At 35.3% G+C, this 21,996-nt stretch overlaps 3 protein-coding genes across 3 annotated transcripts; all 3 read right to left on the bottom strand.

The window, feature by feature from the left end:
- Positions 1-1,280: 1,280 nt before the first annotated feature.
- On the bottom strand, positions 1,281-2,468 carry LOC107187716 (putative uncharacterized protein DDB_G0281733). The gene is made up of 3 exons (XM_015575874.1): positions 1,882-2,468; positions 1,496-1,762; positions 1,281-1,431 (listed from the first exon to the last, which is right to left on the bottom strand). The coding sequence occupies exons 1-3, from the start codon at positions 2,466-2,468 to the stop codon at positions 1,281-1,283; spliced, it is 1,005 nt and encodes a 334-aa protein (XP_015431360.1).
- A 1,095-nt stretch (positions 2,469-3,563) lies between these two features.
- Positions 3,564-12,546, bottom strand: LOC107187994 (ubinuclein-1). The gene is given in 11 exon segments (XM_015576210.1): positions 3,564-6,158; positions 6,752-6,931; positions 7,015-7,128; positions 7,814-7,894; positions 8,009-8,135; positions 8,138-8,579; positions 8,618-8,794; positions 8,870-9,148; positions 9,226-9,327; positions 9,428-9,538; positions 12,237-12,546. Coding segments are annotated over 11 exon segments (3,105 nt in total). The 5' UTR covers positions 12,432-12,546; the 3' UTR covers positions 3,564-4,861.
- A 598-nt stretch (positions 12,547-13,144) lies between these two features.
- LOC107188182 (dentin sialophosphoprotein) lies at positions 13,145-17,513 on the bottom strand. Its single transcript, XM_015576436.1, has 9 exons — positions 17,026-17,513; positions 15,147-16,680; positions 15,027-15,082; positions 14,751-14,949; positions 14,511-14,680; positions 14,078-14,439; positions 13,900-14,012; positions 13,719-13,826; positions 13,145-13,636 (listed from the first exon to the last, which is right to left on the bottom strand). The coding sequence occupies exons 1-9, from the start codon at positions 17,036-17,038 to the stop codon at positions 13,342-13,344; spliced, it is 2,850 nt and encodes a 949-aa protein (XP_015431922.1). The 5' UTR covers positions 17,039-17,513; the 3' UTR covers positions 13,145-13,341.
- Positions 17,514-21,996: the final 4,483 nt, after the last annotated feature.

Below are 21,996 nucleotides of genomic sequence, written 5' to 3'. Positions count from 1 at the left end.
TTTAGAAATCGATATGAGATTCAAAGTGTAAAAATGTCTAGTACTTTGAATGTTTTAGAAAATTATTCGAGATAAAGATGTATGGAACTACTGAAAATTACTTTAGATTCCTTTTCCTTATTCTGTACATTGTTTGATTGGAATATGAATGGAATTTTCACAGGACAATGATATAAATGGAACTTTAAAACTTTTTTAAGTGTTACAGTGATACTTCGTTATATGCAATTTTAAATTCCGAGGGAGCAAATGGGGAGCAATTGTTTAAGATAAAAATTGTTAAGAAATACTAATATTTCGCGCCAACTATTCTTCGGTCTGAGAACGATGAATTCGTGAATTACATTCAATCCCCTCGCTCTCAATTTCATACATATATGTATGTATATATATCTATACACATATATTTTCTATGCACAAAGTTATTTCTATTTTATGTATTAAAATTAAGCACAAAGAGTGCAAGTATGTATAATAAATTAATGAAGGTTACAATGAGTTGTTTCTAAGGATCCGGAACTAAACCGGAAGTTGTTGTGAATAGCTTCATATGTTTCATTCGTTATGTCTTTTCTGTACGTTTAATCAGCAACTAAATTAACATTCAATATAATATTTAAAATTTAAATATAGCACCTATGATCATAATTGAATAAGATATGTACGCAGTAATTTAAATATTACTCGGATTGAAAAAATATGTGTTGTAAAAGTTCGGGCATCTATGTATACATTTTGTGAAGCCGCAGCAATTGTGTTAACCAAAACATCAGGATTATTTTTACCAAAAATTCTCGTGAATGTAGTATCTTTTCACGTATATAGGAATTTTACATCAAAATTAATAGAAGCACGTGAATATCTGTCTCGAAACAGGCTGGCACGATGAATGAAACAGACAATTTTGATTCTGAATACTCTTGGATTGTACGAACTTGTATGAATTCTATTAATGTTTACCTAACTATGCTTCATTTCACTTTCTATGATAATGCTGTAAATGTACAACCAAATACTACCCGTATGTTATAAACACATTCATTGCGTAGTTTAAGGTTGCTACAAGGTTGTCAATTTCGAAATATTATCACTCACAATGAACGTAATAAAGTTGCAGAGGCATTGTCGTACCCGTTATTCATGGGTGTGGTGGATCTTCTAGTATATACCATATTGCAATAAACAGCAGATACACCAAGGAAAATTACGACCACAAAACCTAATTTTCATCTATCAAATCACTTTATCTGTATCTAAATCTTGTATTTTATAAATATATTTCAAACTCTATAATACCCGTTGCTGAAACCATTTCTATATTTATCTAGGTATTCATTATCATAGAAATCGCCACGATGATTTCTATCGTAATGTCCCCTGTAAGGATAATATAGTTCATAATCATAATCCGTTCGTCCATTCGGAAAATATCTGTAAATAAATAAATTGTCATTCATTTATGATTACCACGATGAAGACGTGTTTACAATATTACCGATAACTTCTCGAATAAGGATCATCGTAAGAATCGTCTTTGTAATATTCCCTGGATAATGAGTCTACATTATGACGGGAATGCCCAAATGATGGCACATAATTGTTATTACGACGAATAGTTGGATACAGTTTCTCTCTATGATAATGAATATCTTTTCCATTTCGATCAAAATATCGTCCCGCCTCATCTTGGAAGTAGTTTCTTCTGTCGTCTTTGTATCGATCATCGTGGTATCCTCCGCTATGATCGCGATAATCATGGTAACTGAATAGAGCAACAAAAGGGTATTGTCATTTTTTGTAGTCTTCTTCTCTTCCATACGTATAAATAATTATATTTGGCAACAGATAGTGACGCAATCTGTCTACAAATCGATAACTTACTCCTGCCTATTGTCATACGATCCCTGCTCCGCTCGGTCTCGTTCATTATAGGAGGCATCGCGAGCACCGTCCCTGAACGAGTCCCGTGATTTTTGCCCATAATAAACGCCGCCGTTCCCCGACGACCTATGGCCCCCCTCGTCGTCGCTGTCCTCGTAAAAGCTCGAGTTATTTCCCGACTCGTCCTTATGGTAGTTGTTGCTGAAACCGGTCCTGTGATGCCCTTTCTTGTAATATCCATTCCCGTGTCGCCCGAAAGAATTTCTTCCCTGATCGATGGCCTCGGACTCGCCCAAACTATGCCTCCCCTTGTCGTAGCCCTTCTGCGCCGTATCTTGCTTATCGTATCGTTTCTCGTCCTGCTTACGTTCGTTAAATCCCAGCTGTCCCCTGTTACGAGCGAAGCTGCCCTCTTTGCGTTTCTTCTCGTCGTCGAAGATCACACGACTCGAATCGATTTTCTTCTCTAGGATATCTGTCAAGTATGAGCCAGATTGTTTCTCGCCTTCCAGAAGAATGGAATCGGAGGTGCCCAACACGAGCGGTAGAAACACGAGAAACACTATGTTCCAAATTGGGGGCAACATTTCCAGAAAGTACCTTTTCGTCGACATTAACGGGGGGAAATTCGTCTACAGACTACCGTCGAACAGGTGGCGTGCATTTTATATAAAAGTAAATGTCCTTGTTCGAACGACAAAACTAAATGTATCCTGTGCACGGACAAAATCGTAAGATCCGTAGGATTTGCGGTTTGGCATGACCTTCGAGACGTTTCGGTACTACGCGTTAGGGTGTTCAGCTTGTCGGTCAATGAAGCGAAACAAATACGTTTATCTCGAAAGTACATCGAAATTCCGCAAATTTGTTGTGACAAGAGATGGCTAATAATTATAAACCCCAGACACTTTTTATTCTATTTAACCGTGGGCCAGTGGACGTTGGGTTACCAAAGACCCATGCCATAAGTCTGTCTTATCTCCAATTCCAAGCCATGTGTTTACAGTTTCGTTTCATCTTATGGTCTGGACTTGTTTTCGAAAAATGTGTATCTGACTTCAGTTTTACATCACTGCTTGCACAGCCAACATCGATTCTTCGGTTAACGCAGTTTTTTACGACAATATATTCACGAATATTTGCAATGTATCTGTAATATTAATGCAAAAATTAAAAAAATTTTTTACACGTTCAATTTAGAGTAAATATCGTTTGTTTGCACTTTGTTTATTTTTCTTACCTTGTATGATTACATGCAGACTCCTATGTCTTGAAAGAAAATGATTTATAAAATTATTATGCATTGAGAAATCTAATCGTTAAATGGCATCACTGAAAAATACAACATAAGATTTCCTTCCGTAATAAATAATATTAATTTTGGTCCCAATTGACCCGGCGTCCGCGGTGGACGGTGAGTGTTTCACAGTCCCGTTGTCTGAGGGTCAAAACACTTGTTACGTTAGAATTCTTTTAATGCGTTAAAACTTACAAATAATACAAAAAAAATTGTATTTGAAATAAATTAATTTATAGGTGCTATTTACAACTTACAAAATGGTATCAGAGGCACCTCTACGGTATAGTTGTCAGACAAAGGTGAAGGTAAGAAATATATAGATATTGTAAAAAATATTCAAAACTTATATTTTACGTCGTCTTCGTGGAAATTCTCGGTGCAGAATTGTACAAGACGCTTTAGTTATACTCTAAGTATCGTAAAGGGTAGGGTGGGAGGAGAAAAGAAGGTATGCGGTATTATAATACATCACTAATCGTCATCTTTGTGTTTCAAAAATATCGTAGCTCTTCTCTAAATAGTACTTTCACGCACATTCTCTCTCACACTCTCCATTATTCAAATTGATCTCTCTCGTCTGACCAGACAGCCGTACCAAACTATACAGTTCTGTAGATTTTGAACACAATTTAACGATTAATTTCTTTCAGTATTTTTTTCTTCTTTCCAATTAAAGACCCTAAAACATCGTAGTATATGCTTAGATACCTCAGACACGTGTTCCATTTTATTTTCTTTCTTGCATTTATAAATAGCATAAACATGTACAGTATTTCGCCGACTTACTGCGATTTCTTTCGTTCCCAAAAATAATAGTTACCATTTTATTATTTCCGTATATCGTTTTGTGCTCCTAATATGAATTTGAGAACGTTAACTCCGATCACGAATTAACGACACACCGAAAAATATACGAACCACTATTTCTTTCTTTTAGTTACATCGCAAAAATTATAATTGCCGTGGGTACGCTCAAGAAATACAGCTTTTTCTCACTCGATGACTCAGGGTGGCCACGTACTACTGAAACCTATAGAAACATTTACTAACAGCGCTAGCCCACCCCTCCCGTATCGTGGCAGTATGTAAAAAATAATAGAAGCACTTTACAAGCAAGTTTCTCGATAAAACAAAAGATACGATGCCGTAACCGTGTACCAAAAAAAAAAAAAACTTTTAACTGCTGGTAGACTCGTATTAAAATTATGAAGCAGCGATACGCCGTCTAATAAAAAAAGTTGATCTTTCACAGACCACCCCATTCATGGCGATGAATGGACGCTAACTTATTTACAAATGTCTATACGATTATCATACTTCCATAATTTATACTTACTCTGTACACGCGCGTTCTCAAGTAACTACGAAAGAATGAATATATTTACAGAATTTGGCGGTTTTTTAAAATACTTAAAAATTCATGCGATACAATATGATCGCAGCACGCTATTCACCAGTTGTGTATGGTTTTTTTTTTTTTTTGGTCGTCGACAGTGACGCGGCTTGCAGTAATGGAAGAAGTTCTGATCAGTTCCACACGTACTCGTCTCCATAAAAAATAATGTGGATTTACTGAAACGTCCGCCTATAGATCTCTATGAAATTATTATCCGATCACTGGATTCTCTTATTCCGTTCAACATAACCTCTCTGTCTGGGGTGCACGCTATTTGATTATTATTACCATTGGGAATCTTCTTTAGACTTCATTTTTCCATCCTTCTTATGATATAAGCGTGAATAGTCGTCCTGATAAGAGGTACATTGCGCGTTCGACTTGTTTGGTTTCTGCATGCTCGTACCAACCGGCGAATTACTCGGCGAGTATTTCATCTCTTGTAATTCTTGGAGTTCTTTCAAAGATCTCATCACCATCTGAACGTCCTTCTCCTGTTCCGTTGGTTGCACAGTACTACTTAGAGGTTCGTCTAGAACAAGTCCACCGTCTTTTCGTTTGTCCGTTACTCCTCTCGGGGTCACATCATCGTTAATGATTTGACTCAAGTAATTAGTCGCAGCAATCGTCTCCTCGTTTTGCCTTTGCTCCTGTTCTTCTTTCGAGAGAGATGGTTGCTGTTGTTGCGTAGGCACTACGTCTGAATTTACATGCCCCACTTGCTTTTCTATCGCTTTCGTATCCTTCTTTCTTTTCTTAGCGTCGTGCGATTTGTGCTTAACCTCGGCGCACCGTTCCCGTTTCTTATCCCTTTTCTCAGTCTTATTAACCACATCGACATCCTTGTCCTCTAACTTCTTATCATTTTTGGTTTCGGTGGTTTCATGTAGCAACCTGTGCTTCAAAGACACAGGCTTTCCGTGCGGATTTGTCTGGTTTGACGTAGGATAGATAGAAAGTTGAGATTGCGAGCACGAGTATGAAGCTTCCTGTCTGTGTACGGAATGATGTCCACTCTGAGGCACTTCATTTGTATTTGGAAGAACATTCGAGATTTCGGGATAAGCCGTAATAGAAACTACATCTTTTTTATTCTCATTCACTTTTGTAGATGACTTAAGGAACTCGTTAACAGGCGTGATAGAAAGAGAACTATTACCTAAGTCCATCAAATTAATCTTGTCTAGTTGACACTTAACCGGCTTTAAAGCCATTAACTGAGCTGTAGGCACAACAGAAATTTTACCCACAGTGGAATTATTGGTAGCAGCTGTCAAATTATCATGTTGCTGTCCCGAGTTATTTGCGTCTTTACTTTTCTCCTTATGTTTGACACTTTGTTGTTTCTTTTCGGAATTGTCGTTCAATTTGGGAATCCCTTGTTTCACGTAACTGGTTGAATTTTCCGCAACGTTTTGAACTTTAGATACATTTGCTGACACTTTTTCCCTTTCTTGCCACGGGACACTATTTACATTCGACGGTTCAACCTTTACAACTGCATTGAACACAACATTTCCAGCTGAACTGTTGGTGTTACCGTTTCCGACCTCTTTCAATTTCTTCGGTCTCTTCTTTGCGCTAGAATCAAATCATACAGTCGTTAAGAAACATATTTTTAATGGACGACTATACATCGCTAAAACCTAAAACGAAAATGGAATGAAGAAAATAAGGAGAAATTAAGAAAGCATTATCCAAGAGTAACCAAGATTTTAATAACAAATAATAAATAAGAGCATAATTTAAGCAATTATATGTCTGTACGGAATGGCTGAAGCGTAACAAAAATTAACTTGGCTATTTGGTTGCAACATTATTTACAGCGAATGCATAAATGTATTCTGTAATGAACGAACTGTTTTCTACTGATCCATTACTTTAACCAAGAAGTAGCATATATGATACTAATCCAACTCAATCACCTCCCTAAAACATATAATGACCACACAATAGAGCTACTAAATATATTACGGAATAAAAGCTACGCTTGCCTTGAGCGTTATTTACAAAATAAAAAGTTAAAAGTCAATTATATAAAGTAGACAGCTCTTTTAAAGGAAAAGCACATGCATATTTATATTTCACACTTGCTAATTATAGCATCAAGCTTGTCTTTGTCTATGAGTAGAAAAATAAATAAATGGTCACATTAAATGCGTAGTGGTACTTACACTGGTTCGGAATCATTAACAAATTTTAATAAAGCATGCGCCGTCATGTATCCATCCGGCCATAATGGTAACACTTGTCGTAGAAAGAATTTTACCACAAAATCATACATGCTCAATTTTCTCGGTCTTAAGATATTGTAACATTGTCTCCTTGCATTCGCGATTTCACAAACAAGTTTTCTGCAAAACAAAAAAAGTCACATAAAGTCACACCATTGCCAGATTATTTTTATGATGGATGAAATCGATATTGGAAAACATACTTTGCTTCTTCGGTCCACGGGAAACGTTTTTTCGGAATTTTCGCTTTGTCTGAATTTTCGCAACTATCTTCGTCATCGGAACTTTCAGCATCTGCAGGTGATCCTTCCGTTTCCCTGAAACGAAGATATTAATTACATATCAAGAAAAATAATAAAATCTTATGTGTATGATGTGACTATGATAAAAAGTGATAATCATTTATAATAATAAAAACATCGTGATGTGATGAAATCTTAAATAAGAATCGAACATTAATTCCTACGTAAAAATGTATATTGCGACACTTTTATTGAGTTCTATTAAATGTAATATTTCGTTGTTTCACAGAAAGGGTGATGATCATGGGAAACTAAACACTGACACTGATGATAAAAAGCCCCGCAATTCCTACGCTCTCTTTAAGATTAATAGCAAACAAATGAGAATGTAATGATGCCCTACTTTTTACATGTAAGGTGGTTAAAATCATTTTTACATATATGGTATGTTGAGTTAGCGGCGATAAGTATGCATGAATAGATTAAGGGAAAAGTAGATAAGATAGACGAAAAGGAAGATAAAGAACAATCGGAAAGGTGAAAATAGAAAGGGGGTTCCTCTTACGAGGGGCACCTTACCAACAGGACCGGTATATATCCCAGTATAAATGAGGACTAAGAAATAGAAAATTATAGTAAGTTCCCAGTCGAAATTATACAGTCAACTAATCTACGTTTTAAAGCTATAAAAATGTTATCTTTAATCTACATCTTTTATAGTATAAAACCCCAAGGAGTTAATACTTTTAAACATACTTACTTTCCTTCAACGACCTTTTGACAATCATCACGATATTTGCAAATCACAGATGGCATTATTTCGTCGATAACTTCTTTTAACCTAGAATAACATGACATATTGATATTCATATTCATAATTCTGATGTAATAGAATAACTACATGTATAAAATTATGAAGAATCCTTAATAAACCTAATTTGTAAAAATCCATTACCTTTGTGTAAGTTCCCTGACTTTGTAATCGAGATCCTGTACATACAGTTTCTTTGCTCTATTTTGAAGGGCCGTTTTACTACATGGTAAGAATCGTGCTAAATGTCCATTATAATCTCTTACCTTAACAATAATGTATTTACTGCTGTATTAAAGAATTTACTCTTTCCTTCTTTACTATTTTCGGCACATGCCTTCAATTTATTAACTATTTCTACAACATTCTCTGGAAGGGAATCAGGTAAAGGTGCTTCTTCTTTATCCATATCGTCGCACTCTGATTCGGTACCTATGCACCGAGACTTGCTAGAATCGGAAGTATCTCGACTCGATTCATCCTCCACTCTCGCTGCATTAACTACACTTTCTATCGCATCATCAATATTACTGTCTTTACCACTTAACTGTTTTAAATCTAACTTCTTTCCATCAAAACCATTACTATTCGATGATTGTTTTTCGAATTTTTTTATATCAAATTTTTTATCCGGTAGACTTTTACTCTTTTGTGTATCAATTTTGTCAGACTTCTTCTTCTCTTCTTGATCTTCTGAAATTAATATGTAAAGAATCTTGCGTAAGAATTATACGTTATCGTTAATATAAAAACTCGATTAATTGTATTACCTTCAACGTCCATAATATCTACTTTCTCCTTTCGTCTGTTCAAAGCATCTCCATCTTGTTGAGAATTTTGTTGCTCCTGCGGATTTGGTAGTTTCTTCTTTTTCTTGACAATATTCTCCTGAGTAGGTTTCTTCTCTTCGTTTTCATCTACCTTTTGTTTCTGCAAAATGACATAACATTTTTTAACTTAATATAACAATTCGGCAGAGCAATATTTAATCATAACTTCAGTTACTTTTCTTTGGTGATCACCAGTAATATCCTCAGCCTCATCTTCATCTGACGAACTAAGATTTCGTTTCTCTGATCTTTTGGGACTATCCACATCCTCAATATCTTCTTCGCTGCTTTCACTACTTTCTTCCTCGTTACTGTTATTATTATTATTATTGTTGTTATTGTTGTTGTTGTGAACCAATGAGTGTCGATCGGCTGCCCTGAATTCAAGAGCTCCACAGTTGATATAAAAACCTCCATGGGCTGTAGTCACCTCTTCCGGCACAAGTTCATCGTACTGTAATATTAAAATTATACATGATAATGCTAAGTATACAATAATTGTCTTGAGTAATAATATCGCATGTTCCTCACCGCATCAGTATTGTCGATGAAAGAATCATTCTCATCGTATCCAGCACCCAAATCCACATAATCATCGTACTTATTCCTTTTCTTTCCCATTGTGGATGTTCCCTATGTTAAACAAATATCTTGTAAGCAATAAATCAATTTTCATACATATACTGCTTTATTTGAATCATTAAACAATTCAAAGAAATACTGTTTTACGTACATATTTCGCTTCGAATTGTCTTGCCATATCTCGAAGCTTATCATCGTCGTCATCATCATCAAACTGTAATCCGTTGGCATTGTCCTGCTTAACTTCTTTCCTACGTTTTTTCTGTAAAATACACGTAAGTACTTCTCTATCAAACCAGAAGATATTATCTGCGATTGTAAGCGGATATCACCTACTGACCGGTACTGTAACGCGGTACCGCTTTAACTCCGACGCGTACTTTCACTATTTTATCAAAAATTCAGAAATGGTCAATGCACTGCGCATGCACACAATTCATCAGCTGTTTGCGTTCTACCGAGTTAATAGAACTCGAGTATTACGCGTGTCAATACAAAGAGCGTAAAACATTTTTACTCTCGTAAAATTCTGCGCCACTTTTATCAACGAAACGAAAGGCAAAGTATTTCGATTTTCAAACCTACATTATCATCTCATTAAAAACATAGAGCATTATTCATGTGCATCTTTTTTTTTTAAACAAATTATTAAACAACAATATAACACATATATAAATTAGGTTTAACATATTATAAATTTATTAGGCTTAATCATAAGTAATGCACTGTAATATTTTTCATCAAGAGACTATTCAGTTTAAATGTAAAAGATCTTTGTAATTTACTTGGTAAAAACATCACAGGATATTATTTATTAAAAACGGATAAAGTAGCTTTTGGTTCCACTAGAAACGAGTAGTGGATTTAGTAAAACTGAAGTAAGTTAGTAGATACACATTTGATGAATACACCTAATAAATACTAGAATAAATTAAGAACATTTCGAAGTATTTATTAATATATATATATAGACTTCAGGTATTTATAAAAATACTGATCGAATTCAATGCAAGTAAAGAAAGAACAAAGTTGATTCAAAAGAGAACATACGCTGTCCACTGGTACCAGGAGCATATGCTACGTGCAGAGCATAGCTCTTGCTCCTTCTGCCACGACGAGCAACTGCTGGTTGCTTTCTGTTCTCCTAGTACTAGGGACGCTACAACGAATGATTGATACCAAACAAAAATGCAATTGTCAATAAATTCAGACATGTGTACTTCATATGTGATAAAACAACTAAAAAATATGTTATATAAAACATCTATATTTGTAAATATTGTCATTAAAAAATACACACAACATTTAAGTAAAACACTAATAAATAACTTTCCATAGCTATCAGTATTAATGTTTATGTATGCAACTGTTTTCTTTTCAATGGCATTGAACTTATACATCAATGTCAATTATAAAAAATTAGAATTTCACACTTAATCTGTGAAATACATAGTATATATTCACGTCCACGTAAATATGAGAACTTCCGTACTGTTTCAATGATATATCGAAATTTATTTAAAGGAAGTGAAAAGTTCAGCATCAAAGTGTGACAAGTTTTACATTATAATCATAACATTCATTACGCGGACGCTCGTGCAAATGCATATTTTTCTACATAAATCGAAGAAAACAAGAATTAAGCAGAATTCCTCACTCTTCCATACGTTATCAGATTAAATGTAGAATTGAAATTCCAGCTTGTGATCGGTATTTTGAGTACACGTGTGTGCCCATAAATGCATAAAATTCGCCGTTATGAACATTTAAGAGTAATACCACGTTTATTTTGAATTTATATGGGACATCTGAACTACAGTAGTCAAACAATATAAGTTAAATGTGTACAGAAAAAATTGTTCATAATGAACCCAATAATCATAAAAAAAATAAAAACAATCAATTATTAATATTTTTGTCAAGAAAAATGCAAATTAGAAGCAAAAATCATATTTTCGTATTCCGTTAGTTATCCGTGTTTAAAAAGATTTCATCAATTTGAAAGAACAAAATTGTCATCACTTAATTAAGATTAAATTATATGTAAAGATACGGTTAAAATAAAAAGGAAACACGTAATCGAACAATGCTACAATTGCACGGCGTAAGTTTGTCGTAACGTGCCAACGTGTTCTGTGAACGTCGATGGGCGCGTGTTCCGTCTCTCCACATCGATCATAAAATTTAATATCGGGATTTTCTACGTACACGCATAAGATCGACGTGATAAAAGCCGTGCATAAAGTCGTGGCATATGAAAACATTTTAATGAAAGTAGCGCAGCATTACGAACGATTGAGAAACAACGTATGTACATATACGTGTACGTGCAACAGTCACGTCGTCTCAGGGAGGTTGCAATGCCGGACTGTATCGTCGCGAAACAGTAAACCCGTGTCTATTTTATACACGCCGAACAATGATTATCGTGAAAACGATTGTTAAACGTTCGTTGGTAACATGGTCTCTCGATGGAAACTTCTAACAGACGGTGCCTGGTGTAAGCATACGTTAACACGGACGTACACCGGCAACGCGTTGTGACGTTTCTATTCGATGGCTTCGAATTGATCACACCTTTTTCTGCCTAGGCTATAGATACAACAACGGTACTCCTTGGCAGAAAAAAACGTAAAAAAATAGAAAGAGATTCGCGACTAAGAAACCCATACATGTACCGCGAGAGAGACATACGGATCTCAGGTGATAATAGCGACATGACAATTCGCCTGAGCGGCGCGCACGAGTTCCCCTCGTTTCGTGCATCACGAAAATGGTCGATCCCATTGGAATTTTTGCAGTTTCTTGTCAAAGTAGGTACGCGAACCAAAACCGTAGCCGGTGTTTGTCTCGGCCTGTCGAGATGTTTTGACGAAAGGGACCGTATGGACAGAACGTTACGAGACTTTTTTGTTTTCCTCCGGTGTATATGGATTAATGGGTGAAAGGAAGAAACTGACCTCGGCTGCTTTGAGGAGCTGTGCATAGTTGAACTCAGGACATGCCTTCTCGTTCGACTCTAGCAGGGTGAGTGTGAAGCGGTGGGAGGGCGCGAGCTGTTTGCCCTTTTCCCCCTTTTTCTCTTTCTTTGCGGCGTAGCCCAAGGACTCCGGAAACTCCAAGGTCTGCAATGGTACACGTTTAGCCTCTGACATTCCTACATCTGCACCAGACTCAACGTGGATCACGGAAACACTGCGAACACTGCGGCAACAACATGGTCCTTTCTCTTAGACACCGCACCGACACCGCCACTCGCACGTCGCCATGTTCGGCTCGACTGTTTTTAGAGTGCGCTGTTGATGCCGCCGCCACACCGTGAACTCCACGCATGCGCTCTGTGCGTTGCAAATAAGCTTCCGCTACGTTTACATGAGAATTGCCGACGATATTTCGCAATTGAAAACAGCCACTTTACCGTTGCGATAGATTATTGGTTGTTTCAACAATAATCATGTTACGGCAATTGTTTAATGACGTCACGATACGACTATGTTACTGACTATTAGATGGTAAATTTTATGTATTTTTAAGATGAACGATTGTCTACTCACTAAAGTAAAATGGTTAATCAGATTAGAAATGTTTATGTCAGGCTGTATAGAATTCGTAATAAAATGAACAAATTTCTGTTTTCCTCGTTGCTGTAAGTAAATTCATGAAAATCTACACCTACTAACATAAATGTATGCAGTCTAGAAATTAGGTTTAAGTATCTTATTTATTGTTAATTCATATTGAGTACCAATTATATCATATATATCATTTATTGTGATATATCAATATAATCTTTACAAATTATTGTAGTGTCTATACAATCTATCTATAAAAAATCTATCTTTACAGTTATTATAATAACTTTGTGTCTGTGTATAATTAAAATTTCATTCCAAAACTCACATTCCAATGCCTGCAATGGTAAGATCTGGTCAGTTCTGACAATTATAAAATATTTAGGTAAAATAAGGGTGCTCGAGTAATACCCGTAAACATTAAAAATGCACAGTCTATGTATAAAATTAAGAGCCTTTGAAAATAATGCTCAGTATAACTTCTAAAACTAACTTAACCAGGGGTATTTGGATCATTTTCAAGATTTCCCTGTTGCTTTGCAATTTTAACTGCTGAAAATTGCTGACCTAAAATCTTCATCACTTCTGCATGCCTTATATTACGCTTTTTCTTTATAGTATTGTAATTTTCTTTCACATAAAGTGCGAATCCATTGATTTCTCTCTTGGGCGTTTGTACTTGTACAGTTCCAGATTTCGTAGTTTTATTCAGTAGTAATTCAAATTTACCGTAACAATGGCCACATCGTTTTTTCTCAATATCCAAAGACTTAGAATGTCTACCAATACTGAAATAAAATTTTTGCATTGTACATACATTCATGTATTTAATTATATGTAATTTTGTAAACCTTATGTAGAATAATGTACCTGTATCCGCAGCCAACACATTTATATGTAAATTTAGTTTTGATTTTATAGTCATGGCACCTTCGAATTGGTGGTAACTCAGGAAATGTCTTCATGGCCTTATTAGCCCTAGAATGTGATATATTATTGTCCTTTTTCAAAAATATAAAAATAACAAATAGTACATATTACTAATATATACCATCCTGTCCAAAAAGGACCATGTCCATCAGACACACTGTTTATCAACCATGCTGCTGCATGACACATTTCATGAATTAAAGTGTCTCGAAGTCTATCTGGTGTATCTAAAACCTATACAAGAAATAATGGTCTTAATTTACATTTTCAATTTTATTTTTACTAACATACTGGCACACCTTCGTCGATAGAACTATCCTTGATGATCTCATGACTCCTCCAAGTGTTCTCACAGACTTCTTGTTATAGCAATAACCGGCCGTTCCTCTCATACGGACGTTCCATTCAATGCTCAGGTCCTTTGGTAGTTGTGTATCAAACACTTTATCATTGTATAATTTATATAAATATTTGCTCAAATCTTCTTTATTGTTTTTATAATTTGTTCTATATTTTTTAGCATCTGGATGTGCATTGGCAAGAGGAACATTTTCAGATAAAGATGCTAGAAAGCTTTCATTTTTCTCATATTTTCGAATGTCAGACGTTGGTTTAATTGCAGTATATGTTTTAGGTATTTGCCGTGATATTTTAATAAGATCTATGAAAATATATTACAGTTTTATAAATAACACGTTACATGGTCAATTAATAACTATATATTTATATTACCTTTTCTAGTTTTAGATTTTATTGGTATGTCATCACCAGGATCAAATTCGCTAGTACTTGATCCATCACTATCATCTGCACTAAAACACAATTTTTTTCTCCTTAAATCCTGTGCTTGATTATGATTGTTATCTTCATCTTCAGTATCTGAATCACATATTGCAATAGCTCTGGAAAATATTAACTTTAATTATTAAGAAAATAGATTCATTTAAAAATTTTAAGGAAATATTTACTTACTTTTTTATAGTTGATGGAAGTTTTGGTTTACGTTTTGTGCTATTTGTCGATGTTCTTGGATTTGTGAGTGCAGTGTAGTACGAACTTTCACATTCACTTTCTGATAATATTTCATCGTTAATAAAACTATCTTTTTGCTTAACATTTGTAGGAGCATTCTTTTTCATTATACATTTTCGAGATTTCAAATCTTCTCTGGCTATATCATTCAAGTAATCATGTTAATGAAAAACACAGTGCAATAATGATGATAGAAATTATAATGTAATTACTTACATGGACTTTCATCTTCTGATTCTGATGTATAAATCTTTTGTTTGTTTTTTATTTTTCTGAAATAAACATTGTAGTACTTTACAATCAGTTATAAAATAACAAATTGTATTTTTAATTTACCTTTCAGTTTGAACAGCTCTGCTTTTTGTAGGAACTATTTGCTTTCGTGGTTCAGATATTGGAAACAGTACACCTGCCTTTTCCCTCCATGATTTACCATACAATTTATCCAATATATCAGCACAGTCTGTAACATCTACATTCTGTGGTTTATTTGTTGTGGGAGTGGAAATCCCATTATTGTTAGTGCGATTATTTAATGTACGAAGTTCAAGGGCATTATTTTTCGATCGTTTTGTATAGTCAAGAATCGTAGTTTGTCGTATTGCCGGAGATTCAATTATTTTATTGTTCTCTTCATTTATTACTCGTTTTTCATTCGCTAACGTTTGACGTATTTTTTCTCTGTTATTTGGAGTTTCGTAATTCATTTCTAATCTTTCTAGACTACTATTTCCAGAACTTATATCATTCTTATTACTAGCAGGTACCATACTGAAGGAAGTATCACTTTTTGAATCAGGAGAATTCGTCATCAACCACTCTGATATTTGTTTCTTTTTCCTGTCTGATAATGCAGTGCACATTGTGTCTACATTCTTATCTACATGTGAAGCATTAAAATATTTATTAACATGATTTTTATACAAATTGGTTGAATTTCTTTGGGTGTCTGAAATAACATCACTTTCAGAATTTAGGGTTTCATCGATAATTATATTAGTTTTTTTCAAATTGTTTTTGAGTGAAATGGCTGGGTGCATGCCACTGTCAATACTTTCATTGATTATTACATTATTCTCTCTTCTTGGCGATTCGTAAATTATTCTTGTTGATTTTATAGTTTTCATAATATTTTGAGCATCTTTTTGTGTAAGTTTCTTTTTACCATCACTTTGACACTTACTAGATAAAGCTTTAGAGGCCTGGTTAGTGCTTTTTGAACTCTTGGAGCCGACACTACTACCAGCATTTTGCAATAATAAATTTCTTTTATTTACTGTCTTTATGTGCAATTGAGTATTGGATTTTGATGTAACTCTAACATTAGAGTCTGGACTATAACTAAAATAAGTACTTTTAGTTTTAATAGAGCTTTCAATACATTGTTCACTTTGCTCACTATTGCTGATTGAATTATCATCGTCAGATGTGAATAATGCATTATGTTTTCTTGTAATATTAATTCTATTTTTATTATTGGCAATAAAATTAGGTTTCTCATTCTTTCTCCATGATTCAAGGTATTCTTTTTCTTGAGTATCAGAGGAATCAGAATCAGAAGTATGCACAATACATACTTCCTGTTGTGAGTTAAAATGGTTTTTGGATTTATATTTTAAGTTAGAAGAACATTTAGGACTAGAACATTCAGAACTAGAGTCACTTATCACTATAGTGTTTTTCAAATCATTTATGACTACATCTTGTGAATCGGATATAGCAGAATCCTGAGATAACTTCAAACAAAAGTCTTGTGATTCGCTTATAGATGCCTGTACTTCCTTATCAGGATACATTTTTATATTTTCATGCTGATTATACCTTTTCCACCCTTCTACTTTGTTTTTTATATTACACAATAGATCATTCTCTATAAAAAGGAACATACAATTAAAAATTCAAAGTTCTAAGAAATCTTAAATGTACCATTATATATCTGGCTCCCATTGGAAAAGTTATGAAAAATATATATATGTAGACTTCAGTGTAATAATTATATAAATTAATCATTGAAGAAATCAATGGGTAAGTTTCAAGTAGTTTGGTATCAAGTATATCAGAAAGTACCATAAAATTGTTAAAATATTGGTATAACAGTCAATAATCCATCCATTAATTTTACATTTAATTGATATAATCGGCATCTTTTTTATAACTTTTCCATCAGAGAATGGATATATAATTATAGATTTCAAATGAATTGTTCTCTACTTACCGTGATTAGACATCCTATGCAAGTCGGTAGGCAAATTCGGAGTAAGTTCTCACGTTGTACTTTATTTTACTGATACATCTTTAATAAAATTAAGTAATATAAATAGATCAGTAGCTCCTTAAAAAAACAAGATATAGATATTGTCACAATGTGTACTACACTTTCTCGTTACAAACTGGAATAAATCACTGGGGTACACGAAGGACAAAACTCCAAACAATAACAAGGTGACATTTCACGAAATCATGACACATAATTTATAAAAATTGAAAAACAAGCTGTCACAGCATTTTCGTTCGTGTATATATTATACTTTAAAACAATAAGATTGTGTTTAAATAAACTTTGTTTCACAAAATTATCGGATGAAAACATTCAAGGCAAAAAATCATGCAGCCACTAAAGTTCAAACATTTCGTCCGTTGAAGTGTTGACGCAGTGTAGCCAACTGCTGAAACGTAACACCAAACTTTGACCAAATAGAAACCATAACTATGAAAGTTCGAAAGTAGGTATCAAATCAATTAAAATACTTACTGTATATTCTGATTATAAACAATTTAAAAGTCGGGATTTTAAAGTCGGGGGGCTTAGCTCAGAATTATTGCTAACCGTGGATGAGTAACAGGCGGGAAAGTGGTGTGAATTACACCAGCTTTTTGTCATGAACAATTCTCTGGCCTTAATCCAGGTGTTGGCCCATAGGTGTTTTCGCGAGTTCCAGGGAAGTTCGTTTAACGGCAGAGAATTACGCTACGAGAACACTTACGATGATAACGGCTGTGATTAATAACGGTAAAAATCTCGATAAGAATAGTTCGAGTCACGAGTAACTCGCTTTCAGTGATCTCGAACTTATTCTCAAGAACCGATTGCATTGATTGGATCTAAACGTTGCATCATGGAACGTAGATTTTTTAATTCACTGAATTCAGCTGAAACATTAAATTTTCTTCAGTTATCAAAATGGATTTGAATGATTCGAGTTGTCTTATCAGGTTGAGTGGCAGGTGCGTTTCCATTTAGTCAGAAGAACATCAGTTGTTGTTGCTTGAATATAAAACAGACCTTATCAATTATGTATGCACCGTTATATTCTACTATCTCCTGTCTTGTCATTGCTTCTGTCGTGTAGTTTGTCCTTTTATTATAAATATTCGACCACATGTATTCTTACCTTTTCTGTTTTTTCAAGTTAATTTTCAGTGGGACAACGGCCGGCGGGTATCATGAGACAAGGCATCTCAATTAAGTTGCGATATTTCTGCTGTGTCATCGAAGAAACGTGTCTACGGTTTTTTAATTTAAGTCTTTTACGCGGGGTAATAAAGTTTTCTCTGTACCTTGTTTAAACAGTAAAAACCAACAGACGGAGACCGTAATCCTTTCAATTGGCTTAGTGAATAACGGCGAAGCTTCATTAAATCGGCTTTCGTTTTACGTTTCTTTCGTAGAAGTTTACTACTGACAAGGCAGAATACCAAGTAACCTTCTACTTCTTTATCGACTCGTTCACTTCAATTGAAACTTTCTTGTCTTCTTTAATCTCTTTACACTAGAACTATCAAACTTATGAAAATGACGAATTGCAGATTTTTTACTTTACGATTACTGATTATAATAATGCTTTTGGCAGGATTTGTTTAATTTAATTTAATATACATTCATCGCTGGTAGTTCTAGTGTTAATCCATCGAAGAATCGTTTAATTTCGGCTTAAGGATTTATTCTACCAAGAAACAGACGTTTCAGTTATATACGTTTTCGTACTCAATTGTGGAGGATAATCATAAAAAATATTGTCCAATATTTGTCAAAAAAATTATATCCTAAGACTTTGTTTATCCTGCAATAATAAAAAAACCCGCAAGACCGTTGTCCCAACGAGCACCTTGATATATTATTTTCGAACCGTTCTGACGAGAAAATGCTAATGTAGATCTTGGCGCACGCTTCTTTCCTTTTATCCATTTTTCGTTACCACGCGCAAGCAGCGTTTCCATATTTTGCATCTCTAAAACGCCTCGAGAAATCTGAAGGTACGAACGGAGGTTAAACGCTATGGAACGAATGCAATAAGATTTTCGATTAGAATCGCGGAATGGGCGGAAGTTTCGAACGGATTTTCGACGTATTTCGAAATTAAAGATCCGTATTTGTGGCAAAACGAATAGAAAACGAAGATTCGGATAAAATGGAACTGGGAAAAGAATTCGACTGAAAACGATTTTAAGATCGCTAGACAGCCGATTTTTATGCAGAATGATATTCTATAAAGTAATTCACAAAGACAGGAGCAAATGTAGGAGTTTCTTTCTTAAGTACCTACCTTACTGAGTTCAGAATAAAATGAAAAATTCGTCGCATCGGATGAAAGTTCTATCTTTTATCGTATTTTATAGGCCTATAAATGCTCAGGATCCGCAGTTTAAAGATGACTATTAGTAGTATAAAGCAACATTTAATACAGCCACACGTATCTGTTACACAATCAGTGTACAATTATTCACAACTCGGAACACTGTATTTACACCTTTAATAATTCACAATTCCACGCATTTAGGTCTGTACCTTGGTTCAATCAGAAGCCTCCGTCAACCCTGCTGGAACGATTATTAGGAACGATGAAAGCGCAAAATCTTTTTCGAATGTTAACGTCTACGTCAATAATAATAATAATACCGAACACGTTTACACGATATAAACGACAATATCGACGATACAATACAATATCGATGATCGATATCCTAATCGGTCGTTTCCGAGACGAAGAAATAGGATTTCGTCGACGTTACAACACATTTTACGCTTCTAGCTGGAACAACCTGCCAATATCCCGATCCATTATCGTCGTTTTAAAAACTCCCCGCTCGGCTGGAAATATCGTTCGGAATATCGTGGACGGGATGGTGGTCACGAATCCTCTGGAATTTATACGAAAGGATCATCCACAGTTTCACCGTATAATTATAATGTTCTATTAAAATTCAGCTCGTAATCGTGAAAGTTAACCGTTAACTTACCACTTGTCGCATAGTTCGCCAACACGCAGGAATATCTTCGTTCCATTCCATATAATCTCTCTCGCTCCCTTTTTACCATTTCCACGACGAATCCAACCGTGAAAGTGCTCGAGACGTCTAGGCATCCTCTCGATCGATCCTGGGGGTCATGCATGTGAGGTCCAGTTTTTTTTGCTAGACCTTAAGCCCATGTAAGAACTTCGAGGGACACGTAAACCCTTTCTCCCGACAGGATAAGTCCGGGGTTTTAGGGGTGGTGTGTGTCGCATCTGAAGGGAACCAGAACTGTCTTAAACGGCTTACACCGTACGATACTTTCGCGATAACGTTGTTACAATTAAAAGGACATCGTTCGTATACTGGTCACATTATCGGGGACAACGTCGAGAACAGTTCGATTTTTTGTTGTATTTGCGTTTCGTCGAGTCTCTTATCGCTTTCACTAACTTCGAGTCCAGAACCGTTGGCGGTCAATTTCGTGTCCCCAATCGCTAAAATTTAAGTCCAAACGTTTAGCTTCACTGATCTTCCATGACGATCGAGCGGATCAGATGTGAGTCTCATTCACCGCCGATTTCATCGTGTCGGATGTCACGTATCTGACACGACCGTTCTTCTCGTGCACGCAAAACGATAGTTTTTTTGGCGGCAAACGTTCAACGGGGATCCCACTGTCCATACTTTTACGGCCGATCCGCGAATCGCTCGTTCTTACCATCGGTCGATTCTCTTTGTCTCCATTGTCCGTGCGTAATTGACCCACTGCGTGCAAAACGGTCCCCGGTCCGATCGACGTGTTGTATCTGCAGTCACATGGAAACGCAAAACCGTGAGCTTTCCGCCTTTACGCGTAAAAAAAGCGTGCTGGTATTTTCTGATAGGCGAAACGGGGCAATTCGGTGGAAGCTTTCGAGCGGAACTTCGTACATATTGGGTTGGCCAAAAAATAATGTAGGAGGTCCACGGTAAATGATGTTCTTCTTTTTTTGGTTTTCTATACAAAACGCTGCTTCTAATTAAGAAAATATGTACGTATTCTGAATGCTTACGCTTGAACGTATTACTTAAAAAAATGTATATTATTACGAGTGAGTTGAATTTTCTTAAATTGAGTTTATGAAAATGAACGATGAAAAAAGATTTCCTCTGTGCACAGTGACGGTGCTGTGAACGAACGAAAATTAAAGGGCATAATTGCGCCTAAAGTGCAACTTCTCGTCGCTTAGTTTCAAAAGGAGGTCAATTCAAACTAATTGGACCCAATTATAATGATTTTTTTTTAAATAACACGTTGAAATGCCAGCTTTCAGGATATGTACATATTTTATTAGTTATAAACATTGTTTTGCTACATCGTCTATTATAGAAATTCGACATTACTTTTGGGCCAACTCAATACAAGGTGTTTCATGACACGTGGGACTGACTTCAGCATTTGGGACACAGGAAAGATGAAAGAAAAGTCAAAAGAACAGAAAAATATTGCCTGGAATTTTTTTCATTTAACTCAACATTTTTATCAGACGTGAAGATAATGTACCTGTTTCGTGGTGCATCCTATTGAATATTTCTTCATAGATCGTACACATTCAACGAGAAAATGAAAAGGCAATTTCCGTCCGGCTCTACTTTACCGCAGCCTTCCATGAAACGATAAACTACAGACGAACGAAGGTAAATGCGTGGCTTTGACGGCGAGTGGTTGCGTCCAGGACACCAGTTTTGCCCGGGGTAGCCATAACAGTGGTTCACGGCGCGTGAAAATAAAATTAATATTGGTCTGATGCACATGATTCTGCAGTTTCGAATGGGAAAACCCAATCCAAACACAATTTTGAATGTCGACATACTCATTATGCTGGTTTTCCTAAATGATTTCTCTTCACTAAGTCTAATTATAGAATTACTAAGAACTACTTATTAATTTTATATAACATAAATTCGCATA

The sequence above is a fragment of the Dufourea novaeangliae genome, unplaced genomic scaffold (genome assembly GCF_001272555.1).
Source record: "Dufourea novaeangliae isolate 0120121106 unplaced genomic scaffold, ASM127255v1 scaffold16, whole genome shotgun sequence".
Classification (NCBI taxonomy): domain Eukaryota; kingdom Metazoa; phylum Arthropoda; class Insecta; order Hymenoptera; family Halictidae; genus Dufourea; species Dufourea novaeangliae.
The sequence above is the reverse complement of the archived record's forward strand: the minus strand, read 5'-3'. Positions and strand labels throughout refer to the sequence as shown.

Coding starts and splice junctions, on each gene's coding strand:
- LOC107187716 (XM_015575874.1), bottom strand. CDS start 2,468: ATGTTGCCCCCAATTTGGAACATAGTGTTTCTCGTGTTTCTACCGCTC. Junction 1,763..1,881: donor TCGTATGACAATAGGCAGGA/GTAAGTTATCGA, acceptor TGCTCTATTCAG/TTACCATGATTATCGCGATC. Junction 1,432..1,495: donor CCTTATTCGAGAAGTTATCG/GTAATATTGTAA, acceptor ATTTATTTACAG/ATATTTTCCGAATGGACGAA.
- LOC107188182 (XM_015576436.1), bottom strand. Junction 14,681..14,750: donor CTTCCATCAACTATAAAAAA/GTAAGTAAATAT, acceptor AATATTTTCCAG/AGCTATTGCAATATGTGATT. Junction 14,013..14,077: donor GGATAGTTCTATCGACGAAG/GTGTGCCAGTAT, acceptor TTTCTTGTATAG/GTTTTAGATACACCAGATAG.